The sequence below is a fragment of the Coffea arabica genome, chromosome 10c (assembly GCF_036785885.1).
Source record: "Coffea arabica cultivar ET-39 chromosome 10c, Coffea Arabica ET-39 HiFi, whole genome shotgun sequence".
NCBI classification, from domain to species: Eukaryota; Viridiplantae; Streptophyta; class Magnoliopsida; order Gentianales; family Rubiaceae; genus Coffea; species Coffea arabica.
The window spans coordinates 49,201,564-49,220,322 of record NC_092329.1 but is presented as its reverse complement, the minus strand read 5'-3'; the positions used below and the strand labels follow the sequence as shown (position 1 = coordinate 49,220,322).

The window sequence follows — 18,759 nt, the reverse complement described above, 5'->3', positions numbered from 1 at the left end:
TCGTAGTTTAGTTGTTCGTTAATTGTATTACTCTCACTATTATGATCTTCTTAAAATCTTATCCAAAAAAAAAATTCATTTGAATTTAAATCAGATTTATATATACTTTACATTCTGAAAACGTACTATTTCTCTTCTATCAACTTATTACCGTTGTCTTAGTACACATTTTTATTGGATCTATTGTTGAAATTTAGAGGTTATATCAGTGACTCTTGACCTTTCTTTAGACATACACACATTTTGCACACCTTCACATCTCATCTTCATTTGTTCACTAAAATTTGCAGCTGATGCACAAAATATATTTGTACTATAAAATAAATTGTGGCAATACATGAAAAGAACAATATAGAAAGAAATAATGGTCCAATGCTAAGATAAAACCCAGAAGGGATGTATTCTCTGTCAAATTCCATATGGAAAGTGAATGGATACAAAATACACTGATGTGATGTGATCTCCTCCGTAAAGGGAGCACTATGTATAGAAAGTTTATGTGATCATCAAACATAACATTTGGATCTAAAAGGAAAAATCAAACATCAAAATGCTCCAATTGTACGTCCTTTGACTTCAATGGTACATACTCCCCAAGGTAAACTTCAAGATGATCTGCCAATGAGGACTTGTCAATGTTCTCATGATGGTAAGACTTGCAGATGAAATAGATGATTGTCTGAACAATGAGCCCAAAGAGGATCAGCATGGACAGCAATGCAAGGGAGAGCATTCCATAGCCAATTCTCAAGACAAGGCCACCCCCATTTCCAAGAACAACAAACCATTCAAATGCCATCTGAATACCAAAGAAGCAAAAGTTGTGGATGACAAAAATCACCATTGAAACTCCAGCTTTGCCTTTGATGAGGTCTTGGCTCTTGATCATGGCATTCAAGCCATAACTTTCTTCTAAAACAGAAACCACACTAGCCAGATGCCAAATAACACTAATGTACACAAATCCTACCAGAAATACCATAAAAAGGATGAAAAGAACTGCTCCTGAAAACACCCCAGGTGGTATTAGGGTCATGAAGACAAAGAAAACAAGTATTGCAACAATATGGTAGCCAAAAATAATGACAAAGTTCCATAGGAATGTGACTATTAGCCTCTTCCAAACCTTTGGGACGACGCTCATGATCTTCTTGAAGGCTATATCTTTTGCTGTATAAATACATGCAATCGTATAAACAACAGCTGATGTTGAAAGAAGGGCTAATACGAGGAAGAAGATAAAATAACCTATTTTGAAGAGCATAAATACTGTCCATTCGGACGAAAGGATGTCTGAAATTTTATCGTAGGTTGGAGTTCCCCTTGGAATTCTGTCTAGAATAGATTCATCACGAACAATATTCGTGAAGAGAGATTGAGAAATTTGTATATGAGCTAGATAGATGAAGGAAAGAGGAAAGATCAAAGCCAATGAAATTTGGCTGAATATTTTTCTCCATGCAGGGACAATATTGATGGATTCTTTGATTATGCCAAAGAATCCAAGAAATTGAATTTCTTCTTGTTCTTTGTCCATGAATTTTTTTTTTTTTTCTGTCCTATACTAGAAAAGAGAGAGAATGGAGATGAGGGAACGGAGAAGATGAGATTGATGTTGTTGAGGCTCAGAAACAGAATTGGTAGCATATAGACGATGCCTTATGGGTTGGGGCCGGGAGACTTTGACCTGTCACAATTAGGCGTTGCATTTTTTTTTCCAAGTCAAGAAAAAGGCAACAACCAAGATGCTTCCCAGTTCCCACTTCTTCCCACTGCCAAAAAAATCAATTTCCTAATTTTGCAATTCAGAGAGGAAGACTTGACTTCTGGGTTGGACGTAGACCTGAATCAGTAGATTCCTGAAAAATAAAAATAAAAAATATGCAGAAGAGAATATTATATTTGGTAGGTTCTCCACCCAACTCCCCTTTGGCTTTTTTTTTTTTTTTTGGGAATTTATAATCAAGTTGTGATTGAACTTTTGATCAACTCTAGCAAATATTTTCTTTTTAGAAGGAGAAAGATTTATGAGCTCATTAAATTTTCTTAAACTTTTAGTTGAGTTATGATTGACCATTCTTCCTCACAATGCATCTAGCAATAGAAAAAAGTATTTTATCTTTTGATTGTTTTTTTGGAACTTCAATATAATAATATTCTATTAATTTTTTAAATCCGTAGTATCAAATATTTGTTTTCCAAATCTATTTATATCTGTGTATGATTCATGTACTTTCTATCATTAGTGCAAATTTAATGAAATGATAATAATAATGTTGTTCATCAAAAAAATAATAGCTTAATTTAAGTTTTTTTACCAACTTGAATGAGTGGACTACCTTCAAAGGATGTGAAAATTTTTCACTCAATTGTAACAAACTCTTTTCACCTAACTTAATTTGGTCAAATATCAAAACGAATAAATCAAGAAATCTGTTGTGTTTTTTTTTTTTTTTTTTATCGAGATGGGGACTAGTAGGTACACAAATCTTACTAGATCAAAGGGATGCTTTGGCATTACCCTTAAATTTTTTTTGCTACAGGTGAAATTTAAACTCTTAGCTACAGTTCAAAGAGAAACTTAAGTCCCACTTGGTGCCACTTATTGGACCCGGATCCGGATATAAATGGATTAATAATTTAAAATATATATATTTATTAATATAATTTGATTATGATGATGTATTTGAGTAATCAATATAATTGGACCCGGATCCTAATCAATATAATTTGATTAGGGTGATGTATTTGAGTAAGGTTAATTTGATTTCTTTTCTTATTTGATTTTTTTTGTATTAGTTAGAAATTAGTTTATAAATATATATTTTTTTTTCTCATTTTTGTTAGAAATTATAAATTTTGTCAGTTTTTTTCGGGTAAACCCGGATCTGGATCTAAAACATAGAGTAAAGACCGTCGGATAAACGGGTTGGATCCGGATCGATGTAGTGTACAGGTCCAGATTTGAAATAATGAATTCCGACCCGAATCCGGTCCATTGACAAGCCTACTGCCACTGAGCTTGGCTCATGGTTATTGGGTTGTTAATAAACCTTTAATATGCATCAATAATAATGTTGGAAACTTGACAGCAGGAATGAGACATATTGCGTGTTGACTTTTCTTATTGACCGACCGTGTTGGAAATCTAGAAGGTCCGCATGGTCGCAGCTTACACCACACGGTATGGATAAGAGAATAATAACGAGAAAGATTTGGGCAATTTCAGAGTTTCTAGCGATAATCTTGGGTTTCGAACGCAAGAGATTTTTCTTCACTTCATTTTGCTTTTGACATGGAATTCTTTTATGTCAAATTCAGTTTTGATCACTTGTTTTTTTTATCAAGAATTTATGTGCACGTATTCTAATAAAAAATACTACAAAATACTAAAATGTTATACATATAATTACAAATAACAAGACAAAAAGAAAGGAATTACAGTACAATAGCTAAGTAGAATTCCAAGAGATACAATAATAATGTATTTTTACTTCAAAGCTCTATAATTGACTAGATCAAACATTTCCAATTTCCATCGTTAACTCCAGGCCTCCAGCTGCAGATGTTGTAATATATGTTTTATAGTTGTTGCTAGTGTATAAGCTTACACCCTTCAAATTTTGTAAAAATATTATTTGGGACAATTTTTTTGAAAAAGGTACTGTAACACTTTTTTAATGCGATGTATAGGAGAGAAAATGATGATTAAAAAATTGTTGATGATGGAAGTAAATAAATTTTGACAAAGAATTCACTATCCAAACAAACCGAGCTTAACAAATGAGATAACAGAAAGGGAAATTTGGAATAAAATTTTATCATCCCTCGTTAACTGAATTTTTTAGGCTTAAGCTAGACGTGTTGCAAAACTAAAAAATTGAATTAAAGGAGATCAGTGCGATTTTTTGGAGTTCAAAGGTTTTGAACTTTTGATTGAGTATTATAAAGTTTTTTGTCAGAATAACTCTCTTTCTAAAAAATATTTCCAATGTGATTGACTTTCAAATTTTATATCCATAAAAATGTTATTATTGCGGCCTAATTATCCTGGTTGCCATATAGAATAATAGGAAAGAAAAGCTTCAATCCAGTAGTAAATATTCTCAAAAAATAATCCCCAATTAATATTGTTTCAAATTTTGTTCTCATGTTAATCTATTTATTGCCACATAGATTCCCAAATTAAAGGAAAATGATCATGTCTGAAAATTTCGCTTGAAATTTCCAATCTATCAACAGACCGATTTGTTTGGATAGAGGATTATTTATTTGTCAAAATTTATTTGCTTACGTCATCATTACAATTTTCAATACACTTTTTTATCTTCCCAATTATCTTTTTATCTCACATACATCACATCACAAAAAGTGTTACAGTAAAAATATCTCAAATAATTTACAATCCAAACAGTTCTGCATCACACTTTTGATATTGATCAAACTTTATTCATCTATTGATATTTATCAAACTTTTATTGGTTATTCCAATACGCATTCGTATCAGTTGGTATTAGGCACTCAAGGGGAAGTTTCTGAAATTATCCCATAAAAAAAAAAACAATTTACTATCATATTTACCCGTTGTCCTTTCTAATGAATCAATTATGCCCCTCTAAACTAGAGCTGTTAATCGAGCCGAGTCGAGCCGAGTATTTGGCTGCCGAGCTCGACTCGAGTTTAATTCGAGTCGAGCTCGACTCGAGCTCGTTAAGAAAACGAGCTTTAAAATGTGTTCGAACTCGGTTCGTTAAATGTACATGTGGCTCGAGCTCGACTCATTTATCACAAACGAGTCGAGCTTCACGAGCTCGAGCTCGAGCTCGTGCAAATTAACATTAATAAAAATCTATAATTTTTAATTTATATAATTTTGATTTCTAAAATGACAAATATATCCTTTATTAACGAGTTCTAACGAGCTACTCGAGTATCAAACGAGCCGAGTAAACTAAACGAGCATGTTTCGAGTTCGAGCTCGACTCGTTAACCAAAATTAACTAGCCGAGCTCGAGTCTTAACGAGCCGAGCTCTAACGAGCTTTTGAGCTACTTGATTGGCTTAACAGCTCTACTCTAAACACACAGCCTTACAATTACAGAACCACGCCTTCAAGCCTACTGGCAGGGCTCAGGCTGGACCCCGTGGCTACCCATCAACCCGCCATATCCCTTCTCCGCCACCGTGCTGGTGAGGGCTCTCGTCTTCTTGTTCAGTTACCACGGGTATTTACGAATTCCTGTTAGTGTCTTTGTATTTGTTGTCGTCTGAGAAGACCACTACCTGTTTGCTAAAATGCTTCAAAGAAGATAAATTGACTTGGCTCCGCAGAGCTTTATGGAATATGGACTCATTTCAGATAATTTAATCTGGGTTTTCATCTACATGGAATTTCGTCCAACACTAATCGAGGGAGCCATTAATTACTTCAGTGATGGAATACTTTGGCAATCAACATTTTAATGTGAAAAAAAATGCAACATTTTACGTTAAAAGTAAAAAAACTTAATGCAATTTTAAAGTTTTTCAACCTCAATGTGCTACTTATGGATGTATGTCTGTTTTGTTTCTGCACGGATTGCCCGTTTTCATCTATTGATGCTGTTTCAGCTTTTGAAGATGTTTTCAAAATCTTGCTACTGAAAGATTGATTGATTTTTAAGTTTTTCTTTTCTTTTTTACTGTAAGGTCCTGTAATTTATTTTTGTTGTCTGAGCTGGAAGACAGAAGAAGAATTTTGCTTAATCATTGAAGTGATGCTGAAAGTTATTCAGGCTAAACAATGCTAAATTTGAAATTGTTTTCAGTGAAGCTGCTTTGGATTTTCACTCTGCCATCTTGCTGAGCTCGGTATCATTTTGCTCACAGGTATGTGATATTCAAGAATATTCAGGCTAAGCCATGCTAAAATTTGAAATTGTTTTCAGTGAAGCTGGTTTGGATTTTCACTCTGCCATCTTGCTGAGCTCAGTGTCATTTTGCTCACAGGTATGTGATATTCAAGAAGGTCCAGGTTGTCAATCTGTTATAGTTGTTCATCAATCAAATGTTAGCTATGTCTCGTTGTTGAGCTTTGCTAACTTCAGTTTTGGTATCATATGGCTATCGCTTGATACTTTTATATAGATTCTAAATTACATATAGAACAAGATTCCATGACCAGAAATTTTGTTATCAAATTTTGTAAAGGCTGCCTAAAGAAACTTTGTTGCAATTTTCTCCATTCTTATGTAATATTTGGTCCTGGAGTCTCAATGAATCAATACTGACGTTTAAAAAGGTTTGTTCAATTATGCTTTAAAATCCAATTGTATGGAACTGAAGTTTCCAAAGATGTTGTTTGAATAATAGTTCGTGAAACTGTTCATCCAAACAAAAGTAACCAAAAAGAAGTCCTAAGACCTGATTCCTTACTTTATGTTCATGGTCTGATCTCATTTTTCTAAAACTAAAATGGCATATTTTAGTTGTCGAGATAATTGCATGATTTAAGAAACTTTACAAGAATTTAGGAGATTATATCAACTGACAACTGCTGAAGATTTTCAAGAAAATGATACTTGGATGCGGCCTTTGAGTTGGTTTGTTAGGTTTCTTCTAAACACATGTTGGTGGTATTATTTATATCCTGTTTCAAATTGGTGGCAGGAAAGGCTTTAAAACTTGATGCACAACGAGTCATTGATACAAGAAAACATGCTAGTTACATTGCGGTCTCGTTTTTTCACCCTGCAAGTCACGTCACTTCTTCAAGCACCCCAATTTATCTCTCCAAAAAACCCCCTCCTTTCTCTATCTCACAAACTCCAAATGTTTGAAACGCCAAAGTTAAACTTGCATTATTGTAACCATGCATCCTTTGCAACAAAAGGCTCTAAACCTGGTCCAGTTTCTGAAACCAAAAAATTCATAGAAAAAGTATTATTTGTGCCCCCTGGAGTTGACCCAGAAGAGGTTACAGATGACTTGATCTTACCTGGTTCAAATATTGTGCTTGGACCTTATGCTGGTGATGCTAAAATTAAAGAGGTTGAGTTTGTGAAAAGTAGTAATCGGCCCAAGGACTGTCCGAAGGATGACCGACCTGAATTTGCTATGTTGGGCAGGTCCAATGTTGGCAAGTCATCGCTCATTAATGCTCTGGTTCGCAAGAAAGAGGTTGCTCTCACATCCAAGAAGCCAGGTTTCTGTTCTCAAGTTACTTGAAGAAATTAGTGATAGCTTGTAAATTTTTTTGGTTTGGTTCTAATCAATATAAATTTGATTTTGTGATAGGGAAGACTCAGCTCATTAATCATTTCTTGGTGAACAGAAGTTGGTATATTGTGGATTTGCCTGGTTATGGGTAAGCTTACTTTGTGTTTCAACATAGCTTTGCATATACTCATAGTATATGCATAAGTTTTGCCTTTGTGGATATGGATGAGTTCTACTTACTGGATAGACGTGAAATACAACCCCAATCACTAGAAAATACCTAACATGCATACAATAAAATTCAAAAAGAAGTTTCTTTTCTTTGTTTTTTCTTGAGTAAAACATCAAAAGCTGAAAATCCTAAATCCTTCCCTCTCCCACACTTAAATCTCACATTGTCTTCAACATAAATCAAATAATCACTTCAAAATATGACATAAAGAGATGGAGTAAGAGATTAAATCTGGTGTGGCTGGGTAATTAATACTGAAAAGATAGTTCTTGTTTTACATTGATGTGCTTTGTTGCAGAATTAGTTAGGTCTATAAAGATTGCCATTAGTTTGATGCCCTTTAGGGAGTTTAGTTCATGAAGAATATCGCCATAATGTATCGTAGTCGAACAACTTGGCTAGGGTGTTGGAGTTGTATAACCAGGATACTTATAGTAAGCAGTTACTTTCAGTAACACATGGTAATAACAACTAAAGCTGCTTTACTTACCAAATTTGTAAACAATGTTCCATTTTGTTTTCTGAGGATGTAGAATAATGGCCACCTCACATTAACAAACCAGTATCTCATCTATTTCTGAAGAGAATTCTGTTTAAGCGGCTTCTTTCATAATTAATCTGTAATTTAATGCTTATACTGTGAAACCAATTAGTTTCCCCTATTAGCATCTCAGTTCTTTTGATATATTTGTACATACTAACCTTGGGTGTCTTGGTGAGTAGTGTGAGTTTGACTGTTGGTTTGTCTCATGTAACCTTCTTTTGTTTACAGTTTTGCTAATGCCCCTGAAGCTGCTAGAATGGATTGGTCTGCATTCACAAAAGGCTACTTCTTGAACCGGGAAACACTGGTCTCTGTTTTGCTTTTGGTTGATGCTAGCGTACCACCTCAGAAAATTGACCTTGATTGTGCAAATTGGCTTGGACGCAACAATGTACTCTGCTTTCTATGTCAAGCTAATATCAACCTTCTACTGATTTTGCTATCATTGGCTTAAACTAATTATTTTTCGTCTTTTCTTTGTCAAATGTTCAATGTAGCTTCTCTTAGTTTCATGAGTCATTTGCAAGTTGCTGATTGTCATTGTCTTTATTCATCAAAATTTCAGATACCCATGACCTTGGTTTTCACCAAGTGTGACAAAATGAAAGGAGGCAAAGCAAAGAGGCCTGATGAGAATATTCGAAACTTCCAACAACTTATCAGGGAAAACTACAAGCGACATCCTCCATGGATAATGACTAGTAGCATGACTGGTTTGGGGAGGGATGAGCTTCTTTTGCATTTGTCACAATTAAGGAACTACTGGAACAATGAATAGCAAATGTCAGACCCTTATGGAATGCACAGAAATGTAAGATTATCAATGATGATTCTACATCGAATGAGTTTGTTTCTCTGAGAATGGACAACTCTTCATATGCGATCAACTAAAGTTGTAGAAGGCTGCCAGCTGACAGTATGTAACATTTTTTTCTGGACAAATGTAGATAAATTTTGAGCGCCTCCTATTGTAGCTGAAACTATACATGTCTAATTTTGGTGCTAATTTCAAAAGTCTAAATATCTTGGTGTTCAGTCAAGATTTTCAGTTTAATTTCCATATAGTGATACTTTGGCTGGGACCTCTTTCTTATCCTCGTACTCTCTCTTACACATGTGTTAGTGTGTGTTCTTTCCCTGCTGCAATGAGGCCAGAGGTCAAAGGCCTAGCTAAACTGTTAAAGTTCCCTTTTTACCTACTAACAAGGTGCTAGCAACTTCACCAGGGGCTGTACAAGGTAGTGCAATACTGTAAACTATGACATATTTGCTATGGTATAAGCTGCTCTATTCCAACTGCCCTCCCATCAAGTGTGCTTGAACTGAATTTGCCACTGCTTCTCCATTAATATTCTATAATCCATCACTTGTACTGTATATACAATTGCTCGTGAAAGAAGCAGTGGCAAATTACTTGTACTGTACCAAAAAAAAATTACTCATGAAAGAAGCTTGCACAGCCAGCCGGAACTCAAGTACTAATCACCATTTTGCTATCCTTCTTCTGGTGCCAGACAAAGGATAAGTTATATCTAGCTATCACAACCCAGTTTTCTGTCATGGTTCTATATTCATTCAAAACTTTCCAAAAGCCAACGTGGTGGTACCAGCTGGATGATCCAATTGGCTTTTGCACAATACTTTAAATAGGCTGTGACCAAGGCGACCTGATTTGGGACCCTGAAAAACAAGTTTGAGCAGCCTGCGATTGTATGTCAAATTGAAACCATTTGCCGTGAGGTCTATAGTTTATGCTTGCTGGTGGGAAGACCTTAAAAGAGTTTTTTTCCCCCTATTTTTGTGACTTTGGCTCTTTATAGATAGTTATATTATATGTATAGTAATGTAGTGAAACGGACAGGAAATTTCAGATTCGTTATCAAATGCTACTTTTTTTTCGGAAACGATAGGAATTTTCATTGATGAGTCAAAAATTGTATAGTATTTGAGCAACGACTCAACCGTCTATACATAAGTGTACCATGACACTTAAGGAGAGATATAGATTCTCTCCTCATCCATTAATATGCCTACTGCATATTCACTAATACTCATGCATAAATCCATATTATCGGTATTTGCTACACAAAAAAAGCACAATTGAAACAAGCTAACTAGGCTATTAATGTCTTCCACTAGTGTCGACATTCCAATGTCTTTCGCTGCTCCAGCTTTAATCATAGTGATTAGCTGTTTCTTCCTTGAGCTAACTCTGATTTTCTGCCACTGTTGTTCTTTTGCCTTGATCATTGCTGGCCTTATCGCTTCAGCTTCATCTTGTAACTTCTGACTGGAGCTTCTGTCCACTACTTACTTGTGCTTAATGTTGTTACAAGATAGTATAGCAAATAAGCAGTTAGAACTGTTGCTTCAAAGTTACTTGCATTTCTTTATATTGCCTTGCCTCCATTAAAGAAGTGTATAAAATCAACCCTTCTCCATTTTTTCCCTTCTTCCTGACATGTTGAATCGCGGACTAAAACCCAAAATTCTTTGTTTAAAAATTTCGAGGACGGATAATAATTTGCATACAAAGCCACCTCAACGTTGTTTGATGGTGAATCCATGATCCATGTCCGCGTGGTTACATTCATCACTAAGAAGAAAATATATGCATAAAGAAGCAAAAAAAGAAATAATAGAAGCATAATGAAAGAAGCTCACAGAGAAGAACATTACAATTTAGATCCAATTAGAAGTGCTTGACAAAAATTTAGATACATCTTTCTGGGAGCTTATAACTTAGAGAGGTCATCCTGGGAATTACTGTACATAGTTCACCATTTCCAGAACACATTTGAACCACACTTGAACTTGTCCCTGCCTTCGCACTCCAGCTCCAAATCCTCAGTAAGAAAAGGCACTTTCTGCAATTTGTCAAAAGAGCAAATGACAGTAAAATTACAGCACATTTTGTTGAATTCATTAACAGGAAAAAAAATGGCTATATTGCGTATACTGATCAAACCTTTTGCTTGGCCAGGTCTTGGCAGCCAGTGAAGTTTTCAGGGAACTTGCATGTGCCAAATTGAACTGTGTATGCTCTTGCAAAGTTTGCATTGGTTGTGGCTGATCTTTTCCTGTCATTCAGTTCCTACAATGACAAAAAATGATATCTGAGTCAAATCAGATTGAATTCATGTCATCTGTATGATGTTATAGTGCAAACGTCCAGATTATGCAGAATAGTTTGTAGCAAGAATGTCCTAGGAGACCTTGTTGGCTTTGCTCTTTTCAAGGTATTCCTCAATTACACCAGCATTTGCAGAGGAAGTGGAAGCAGCAGCTGTAAACAGGGCAGCTGCAAGACAAAGCATAGCTGCTCTTCTTCCTTGGGATTCTGATTCTTTTGATGCAGAAACTCTAGTTTGCTGTGCCTTGATTATTGGCAGTTTCTGACCAACTGCAACTGAAGATGGCACAGAAACAAGCTTTGGGCTGAGGTCTGATGACCCCATGCCTGAAATGGCATAGTTGCAAGCCAATACACTGGAGTTCATGGTTGCCATTTCTTGATCAAAAGAAATTCTTTGTCACTAAAGATGAGCAGGGATTAGTTTAGAAAGAATGGAGAGTGGATTTTTGGTTTATGGACAGCTGATTATGTCTGACATGGAAGGTTTGGATGGTGATATGGAATTGAGGCTGTGGTTGGAGTGTGGATAAGGTGAGATTTCCTCACTCCCATTGGCAAATTTGCCTACATGCTAATTTCTGTGGTGAGCTTCGACTACTGGGATCCACCTTGGACACTTAATATGTGCCATGGATCTCCTTTCAAAGGACTGAATATGCCACATTTCTACGATATAGGCTGATATATATATATATATATATATATATAATATCAAAATTATTTCTTGTCGTTGATGCAGTCATGCAACAAGATATAAAATTTGAGAGAACTTGGTATGTGTGTGTATCTATATACATACAACGTACGTACATATATATATATATATATATGTGTGTGTGTGTACGTAGATGACATCCTTCTATGTCGGTTCACAAAATTTGATCCTTCCATGTCTGTTTAATTAGCATGATTTGCAAAAAAGAATTTTCAAATATTATTAAACTTGCATCATAAACATAATTTTCAACCATTTTTTTATCTCATATATATCAGATATTAAAACTATTACAGTATTATTCCAAATAATTTTTTTCCAATAATCTTCTATCCAAACATTTACTGGCTGGATTCCTAAGGAACCCAATGACAGCCTAAACCTTCTTGGGACTTGAGTAAGTTTTGATTCAATGCAGCAGCCTCCTAAAACAAACAACCACAAATATAGACCAATACTAGTGTGACACTATTTGGCAACTGAATAAATGAATTAGCCTGGTTTAAAGTATACAACAGTATGTTTTCTTTATTTTGACAAATCTAAGGGGAGGTCACTCTGATTTTCGAAAGATAAGTGAAAGTTACTAAAGACATTTTAAGAAATAAATAAACTTGAGGGACCTAAAACCAAAACATGTTCATTTGCATTTGAAGTATGCTTTAGAACTTTTGGTGGGGGGCCTTGGGCTTCAGCTTCATGCGAGGGGTAGGCTTAAAAAGTAATGATCAAAAGTCCGGGTACCCAAGCTGCATTCAGACGGAGTTGGTTTTGTTTCATAGTGGGTCAAACATTGAAATTTGGTAACCTGCAAGTACCCAACCTGTCCAATTTTTTGAACGCCTGTTGCATGGCATCGCACGATGCGCGACCGTGTCTAGACTTCTTTTTTTTTTTTTTTTTTTTTCGACACAAGGGTGTCCAGGTCAATTCTTACGAGGCCCGACTAATCCCTTGCGACTCGGGCCCGGCGCCCTAACCCGGACCGAACACGTCTAGACTTAGAATTTGGGAGGTAGATATGACTGCGATTCCAAAACTTACGATTTCGATTTAAAAATTCATGATTTCAATTCTTTTGAAAGGTGGAACTTAAACTGACTCTTATAGAGATGGTTATAATTATGATTCTTGAATCATCGGTTCCGATTTTTTTCGATTGCATTTTCAATTCTTTTAGTTATGTTTAAACACTTATTATTATAAAATTGATTCTAAGAAATTATGACAATGAACATTAAAAAGCTCTATTGTATTATCATGTGCAAGAAAAAAGAAAAATGATGCAAATTTTATGAAAAATATCTCATTGTTGATTAAATTAGATTGATTTTCAATTTAAATTAGTCATAGGGTATAGACTTATTAATAGAATAGGACAATGGATTGTTGGATTAATATTAACAGCTGGTATTAAGTGATGATTATTGATATCAAAATCTAAACTGAATAACTAAGTTTAGGTGACAATTGTTTTTTTAAACAGTTTCAACAGTCACAAACTGCCGGTTCTGGTTCAAAATTTTGGTGAAACTGAATCTGAACCTCTAGCTATGAATATGATTCCGGTTCCAATTTCCAAATTTTGGTTCCAGTTCCGGTTTAATAAACTGTCTGGTCGGTTTCGATTTAATTGGCAATTTTACTTGATATCAATTTTGTACACAAAGGATCATTTGTCTCCCTTCTCATATTCTCTATCTCAATATTTATTAAATCACCATATATATTACATGAATATTCTCATGAAAAAGAAAAAGAGATATCTATGAAAAATATATGGTAATTTAATAGATGTTGAAACTAAGAATAGCACAAACAGTGGGAAAGAAGATCCTTTACAAATTTTGTGGGATTAATAGTGTGTTTTCATTGTTGTTGAAATCAATACACAATTTAGATATTTAGCCATGTCTGAATTGAATTATTTCTGTCAATCTTTTGAATTTGCTTTATGCATAAGATGAATTGTGCTTTTTAAATTCTATTTGACAGAAAAAAACAGTCTCTTGTCTTAGATAAACAAGCTTTACAACCCAAAAGATGCAAAACATTTATGCAAGGTAAACAAAATAAAAGAAGGAAGCTATGGTTTGTTTTAAGAATGGTGATAGCCAAACACTTGAGCAAATACCACGGATTTTTCAAAGGCTCTTGTGCTATATAAATCCATTTTAATGCTACTTTGAAATATCCGAATTTCATAAGGAAAAGAGGGGAAAAGAGAAAAGCATTGACTACTTGAAAAAAGAATTTGCCAAACTTAGTGCCAATAATTTGGAAGGATAAAAATGGCTCCGTTTGGATAAGCTGTTTTTAAAAAATTTTGGCCCTGTTTGGCAAGTGAAGTTTTTGGGTGTTTGTCTGAAATTTTACTGTAATTTACTATAGAAGTAAAAAAAAAAATTTTGAAGTGTGTTAATTTTTGGATATTTTGAAGTTTATAGTTTAAAATTTTTGAGAAGTTTTTTGAGGTTACTGTAGCTAAAGTTGTTGAAAAACTTGTAGCAGACAAACTTGGCCAAAAACTTGCTTGCCAAACAAGGCTTGTAGTGATGTATATGAAATATTTTTTTACTGTAGATGATTAGGTATTTTTGGGAGTATTATTGAGAGCGTTTTTGGGATGTTTATAAGAATATATTTTGAGATATTTTTAGAATTTAGGGGGCTTTAGTGAAATTTATTTAATTTTTTTTAAAAAAAAACCTAACCTACCCACCACCTCTCCCCTTCTTCCTCCTCCCTCCTCTACCACTATCACTACACCTCCACCTTCTCCTCCCCTCCCCTCCCCTCCTCTCTTCTCTCTCTTTATCCCTTTTCCTCTCCGTTCCCCTTCTCCTCCTCTCTCTTTCCTTGCAATCCCCTCCCCTCCCTTTCCCCCTTCTAGTCAAGGCTCTCTCAATCTTTTGTTTTGTTTGATGTTTCTCGTTGTTTTTTTCAGTCCGTTTAGTAATGTTTTTAAAACATCCTAAAAGGTTCCATGTTAGCACGTTTCAAACTTCTACCTATTGATGCCAATTTGTTGTTTCGAGAAGGCAAACAGTCCAATTTCTAACCATCTAATGGAAGCATAGGACAAGTTTATTTTTTTAAAAATGTCTTCCCTTTTTATTTACGGGTAGAGGTAAATAATTATATGGGGCCTCCCTCATGGCCTCTTTCGTTTTTCCTTCTTACTTGGCTTGGGAGATGGTGGAGATAGGGATGGGGGGTTGTTCTTTGATGGAATTTTGGAGAAAGAGGTGATGGTGATGATGTGTGGTGAATAGTGGCAGTGGGTGAAAAAAAAGAAAAATGGGATAATAATTAGTAATTCTTTACATGATTTTTCTACTTTCGTAAGTTGGATTTAAAATTATACATGTTTTTTAAGTTGTTTTTTGAGTGTTACTGTAGATTCTAAAAACAAAAATAGTTTTTCAAAAAAAAGTGCTAATCCAAACAGAGTGATACAATTCCCGTGAGATTTAACATGTGTAAATTTAGAATTTTTTACAATTGATTACAAAGTAAAAATAAAAGCACAAAGAAAGCAATAATGGACCAGTCCATGTGAAAAAAGACAAATTCTAAAACAAAACCAAAAAAACCCCAAAAAAGCTTAGGGGACCAAACACCATCACCATGTGCAACTCCCACTTTTTCTATAGGAGAAGAAGAACAACAACAAATAACAAGGGTGAGTTTCAATGTTTCACTGTGTATAAATAACTTGAATGTGAATTCACAGTGCAAATGCAATACAACATAGTAGAGACTCTTGACTGGCACTTTGAGGGCAGAAAGCACAATTTGGGAATAGAATAGGTCAGCTGTAGAAGCTCCAATTGTTTTAGCAATTGCCAATTTGCAGTAGTTTTGTGACTTTTGTCGACAAAAACTAAGGTGAAAATTTTGTGGCCTCAAGCGGCATTGGAAGCGAAAAGGCAATTATTGGCTGAAAATTGATTAGAAATCCAACGGATCAAGAAAACCCAACAACAAATAATTATTACCATTAACACAAGATAAGAAAGCATCCTAAAGCTGGTAAGGACAAAAACCCAACCCTCCAGTGTCTATTTTTTTGTGGCAGCAAAGAAATAAAAAGAAGCATCAGGGCAATTGTACTCTTATATTACTTTGTTATTATACTCACAAATTTTACTGATGTACATCAATTCAATTTATAAATACGATTGTATATGTAAATATATATCAATTGTACCTAATTGCATCTAATTCAATCATATTTGTCCCAATTCATATAGTCAGCATACTTTCAGTTACCAAATTTTGGAACTAAGAAAAAGCCAAAAAACCATTCATCGAGTCAAGATTAGAAAGAAAACGACGATTTAAAAGAAAGTTATACCATCTAAATTAGCTTTTTTTTAGTATAAGTGGGAGGGTTTGAATTCGAAACCTCTCGTTTATATTCCTCCCTGCCAAACCATCAAATTCATCTCTCTTCCCGTCTAAACTTAGCTTGCTTAATATCAATGTAGTAATATTTTGGGAGGAACTGAATTAACACTCTTCCATCTTAAATCGGAACATTGTACGAGTTTTAATAGGTATTACTACAAATCACTAATGCATCAAGCTCTAAATTTTGGATGATGTGGATTTAATCTAGTATTATGCTCGTAGGAACAAGTACAAAGGGCCAGTAAAGTCATGTTCATTTGTTATTGGCCAACTTAAACAAAAGGTTTAAAAGGGTATGCAATAAAATTAAAATCTATTATTTTTTTGATTTTTTTTTTTGGCAAAATCTACCATGCTATATACTATGAATCTATGATAATTAATAGAAAGTAAAAGTTAGTAGGGAAACCAAAACTCATTTAATGAGGTGAGCCATTGTGGTGGGCTGCTCATGTAAATTGGTCTCCACCATCAATGTAGGAAGGTATTTCTTAAGAGGTATTTGTACCAACATTTTAATAGGAGGTATTAACCTATAGATTGTATAAAGTAGTATTAAAAAAATACAAAATTTTTCACTTGGCTCAAAAAAGTTATTGAGTCGAGTATAATTGGAAATTCAATCAAATTTTTAGACTGTCCAAAAGTAGAAATTTGAAGTCATAAGATACATGCATTTACAATATAGGTTATTAAGAAGAAGATTCTTTTGGCAATAAGCTTAACTATCAAAAAAATGAAATTAGTTTTTACATGATTACTCTAGCAATTTAAACAATTTAAGTTTTAAGGTTTTTTTTTTTTTAAAGTTTTATCACAATTGAAAGTTTTACATAAACTTGATGTAGACAAATATTCATGATTACTTTCGATATAAATCTTGATGACTATTTTGGATTTTGAGGAGTTACATATTATTTTAACAAGTCGAGTTATCTCATATAAGTTTTTTAGCTTTTTTTTAAATTTTGGTATCAAAGGTAAGTACACCAAAATGGGAATACTATCAGAATAACCAAAGGCTAGATTACAATTATTTTTTGAGAAAGTTTCACGTCTAAATATAGATGGAGTGTTATGCATCTATATGGAACATTTGTATAATAGGAAATCTCTCGTATCCGAGCTTTTTATTACTATTGAAATAGGGGTGGCAATTTCCGATACTACTTGAAACACGGCACGAATCAAACACAAAATTAATAGGTTTGGATTGAGATTTCACGGGTTTGGGTCAAAATCGGGTCGAATCCAATGAATGCAGAAAGAAAACAAGTCGAATTCAAAATCACCCACGGATTGATCCGATAACCCGTTTATGAATTAAAAATAATTTAATAAATATAAAAAATATTTTATCTAACTAAACTAAGTTATTCATTTCTTCCCAACGGCATTAGCCACTTAATCCTAATAGAATTCGTTTGACTAGTGAAGTTGGAGTTGTTATGTTTGGATAAATGGTGTATTACATTTTCTACTTTTATAGTGTCATAATTTTATTTCAGATCTAATTTGGGATAAAACACTTCTATGGTGTCTTAATTTATTTCAGATCTGACTTGGGATTGTTTTATCAAAATTTTTATTACTTGATTATGTAATTAGTCTTGCGCGGAATTGGTTTTATTAGAAACTACAACGGTAAATTAGTAAATTGGAGTTATGTTTCAGGTCATATCAGGTTATTCGGGTGACCCGCCAACCTCAAAATTTCGTGTTCAGCTTAGGTATCATGATTTGTCGCTGGTTGGCAGGTCCTGTTTGAGTCAGCAGGTTTCCTGTTGTACTTGGATCTCAATCCAACCAGTCAATCCGTAATCTGATTATTACCCCAATTTAGTTAAAAGGGCAAAACTGTACTCAACACATATAGCAAAACACTTTGCTGTTTCAATTGATTATTTAATTTGTGTTATGGTTTAAATCCTAGTTTTGGAAAATAATTAATAATTAAATAGAACCTTGTTTTAAAATGGAAAATTTGTCAAATTGGTCTCTCACATGTAAAAAAGTCCGCCTAATTGGTCCTAAAACTCATTTTCACTCACTTCTCCGGGCAAAAAGTGCACACTCTCTCACACGCCCATAATTTCGAGAGCAAAAATGAAAATATACTTTGTTTCCTCTTTTTTTTTTTTTTTAAAAAAAAAGAAGAAAATCTAAGCCACCAAACCCTTTCTTAACCCTTCCTCCCATATTTTCAACTACCAAAACCTTATTTGTAAGCCACCAAGCCCCAATTAAAGAAGAAAATTTTCAGCATGACTACCTGCAAATAGTAGAAGAAGAGCAAGAAAAGATATCTAAGAGATTTACCTATTGAAAAGTACAATGGAAGCAAACATGTTGTCATTGTAGCAATGAAGTGATTTTCATTTTTACCATTAAAATTATGAGCACTTGAAAGAGGCATGCTTTTTTTGGCTAGAGAAGTGAATGAAAATGAGCTTTGGGACCATTTGGACGAACATTTTTTTTTTTATATATGATGGACTATTGTACCTGATTTTAAATGT

The 18,759-nt window shown here is 34.2% G+C and overlaps 3 protein-coding genes across 7 annotated transcripts; 1 reads left to right on the top strand and 2 right to left on the bottom strand.

Annotated features, from left to right (window-relative positions):
- Positions 1-538: 538 nt before the first annotated feature.
- On the bottom strand, positions 539-1,144 carry LOC113714169 (uncharacterized). Its single transcript, XM_027237963.1, has one exon. The coding sequence runs from the start codon at positions 1,142-1,144 to the stop codon at positions 539-541; it is 606 nt and encodes a 201-aa protein (XP_027093764.1).
- A 3,796-nt stretch (positions 1,145-4,940) lies between these two features.
- On the top strand, positions 4,941-9,027 carry LOC113713381 (GTP-binding protein At2g22870-like). Of its 5 annotated transcripts, none has more exons than XM_072069506.1 (7): positions 4,941-5,190; positions 5,808-5,850; positions 5,928-5,988; positions 6,649-7,183; positions 7,276-7,345; positions 8,202-8,364; positions 8,539-9,027. In XM_072069506.1, exons 4-7 carry the CDS (start codon positions 6,667-6,669, stop codon positions 8,749-8,751), a joined length of 963 nt encoding a protein of 320 aa, XP_071925607.1. In that variant the 5' UTR covers positions 4,941-5,190; positions 5,808-5,850; positions 5,928-5,988; positions 6,649-6,666; the 3' UTR covers positions 8,752-9,027. The 5 variants fall into 5 exon arrangements, with proteins under 5 accessions (XP_071925607.1, XP_071925606.1, XP_071925608.1 ...); XM_072069505.1 differs by having other exon boundaries at positions 4,941-5,225; XM_072069507.1 differs by lacking the exon at positions 5,928-5,988 and having other exon boundaries at positions 5,808-5,868.
- A 1,596-nt stretch (positions 9,028-10,623) lies between these two features.
- On the bottom strand, positions 10,624-11,659 carry LOC113714757 (photosystem I reaction center subunit N, chloroplastic-like). Its single transcript, XM_027238814.2, has 3 exons — positions 11,189-11,659; positions 10,942-11,067; positions 10,624-10,840 (listed from the first exon to the last, which is right to left on the bottom strand). The coding sequence occupies exons 1-3, from the start codon at positions 11,480-11,482 to the stop codon at positions 10,751-10,753; spliced, it is 510 nt and encodes a 169-aa protein (XP_027094615.2). The 5' UTR covers positions 11,483-11,659; the 3' UTR covers positions 10,624-10,750.
- Between the last annotated feature and the right edge of the window lie 7,100 nt (positions 11,660-18,759).

Bases quoted from the DNA above. Each gene is read 5' to 3' on its own strand.
- LOC113714757 (XM_027238814.2), bottom strand. From the start codon at position 11,482: ATGGCAACCATGAACTCCAGTGTATTGGCTTGCAACTATGCCATTTCA. The intron at 11,068-11,188 runs GTCTCCTAGGAC...TTGTCATTGTAG, and splicing joins AAAAGAGCAAAGCCAACAAG to GAACTGAATGACAGGAAAAG. The intron at 10,841-10,941 runs GTTTGATCAGTA...GACAAATTGCAG, and splicing joins AAGACCTGGCCAAGCAAAAG to AAAGTGCCTTTTCTTACTGA.
- LOC113713381 (XM_072069506.1), top strand. From the start codon at position 6,667: ATGCACAACGAGTCATTGATACAAGAAAACATGCTAGTTACATTGCGG. The intron at 7,184-7,275 runs GTTTCTGTTCTC...ATTTTGTGATAG, and splicing joins TCTCACATCCAAGAAGCCAG to GGAAGACTCAGCTCATTAAT. The intron at 7,346-8,201 runs GTAAGCTTACTT...TTTTGTTTACAG, and splicing joins GTGGATTTGCCTGGTTATGG to TTTTGCTAATGCCCCTGAAG.
- LOC113714169 (XM_027237963.1), bottom strand. From the start codon at position 1,144: ATGAGCGTCGTCCCAAAGGTTTGGAAGAGGCTAATAGTCACATTCCTA.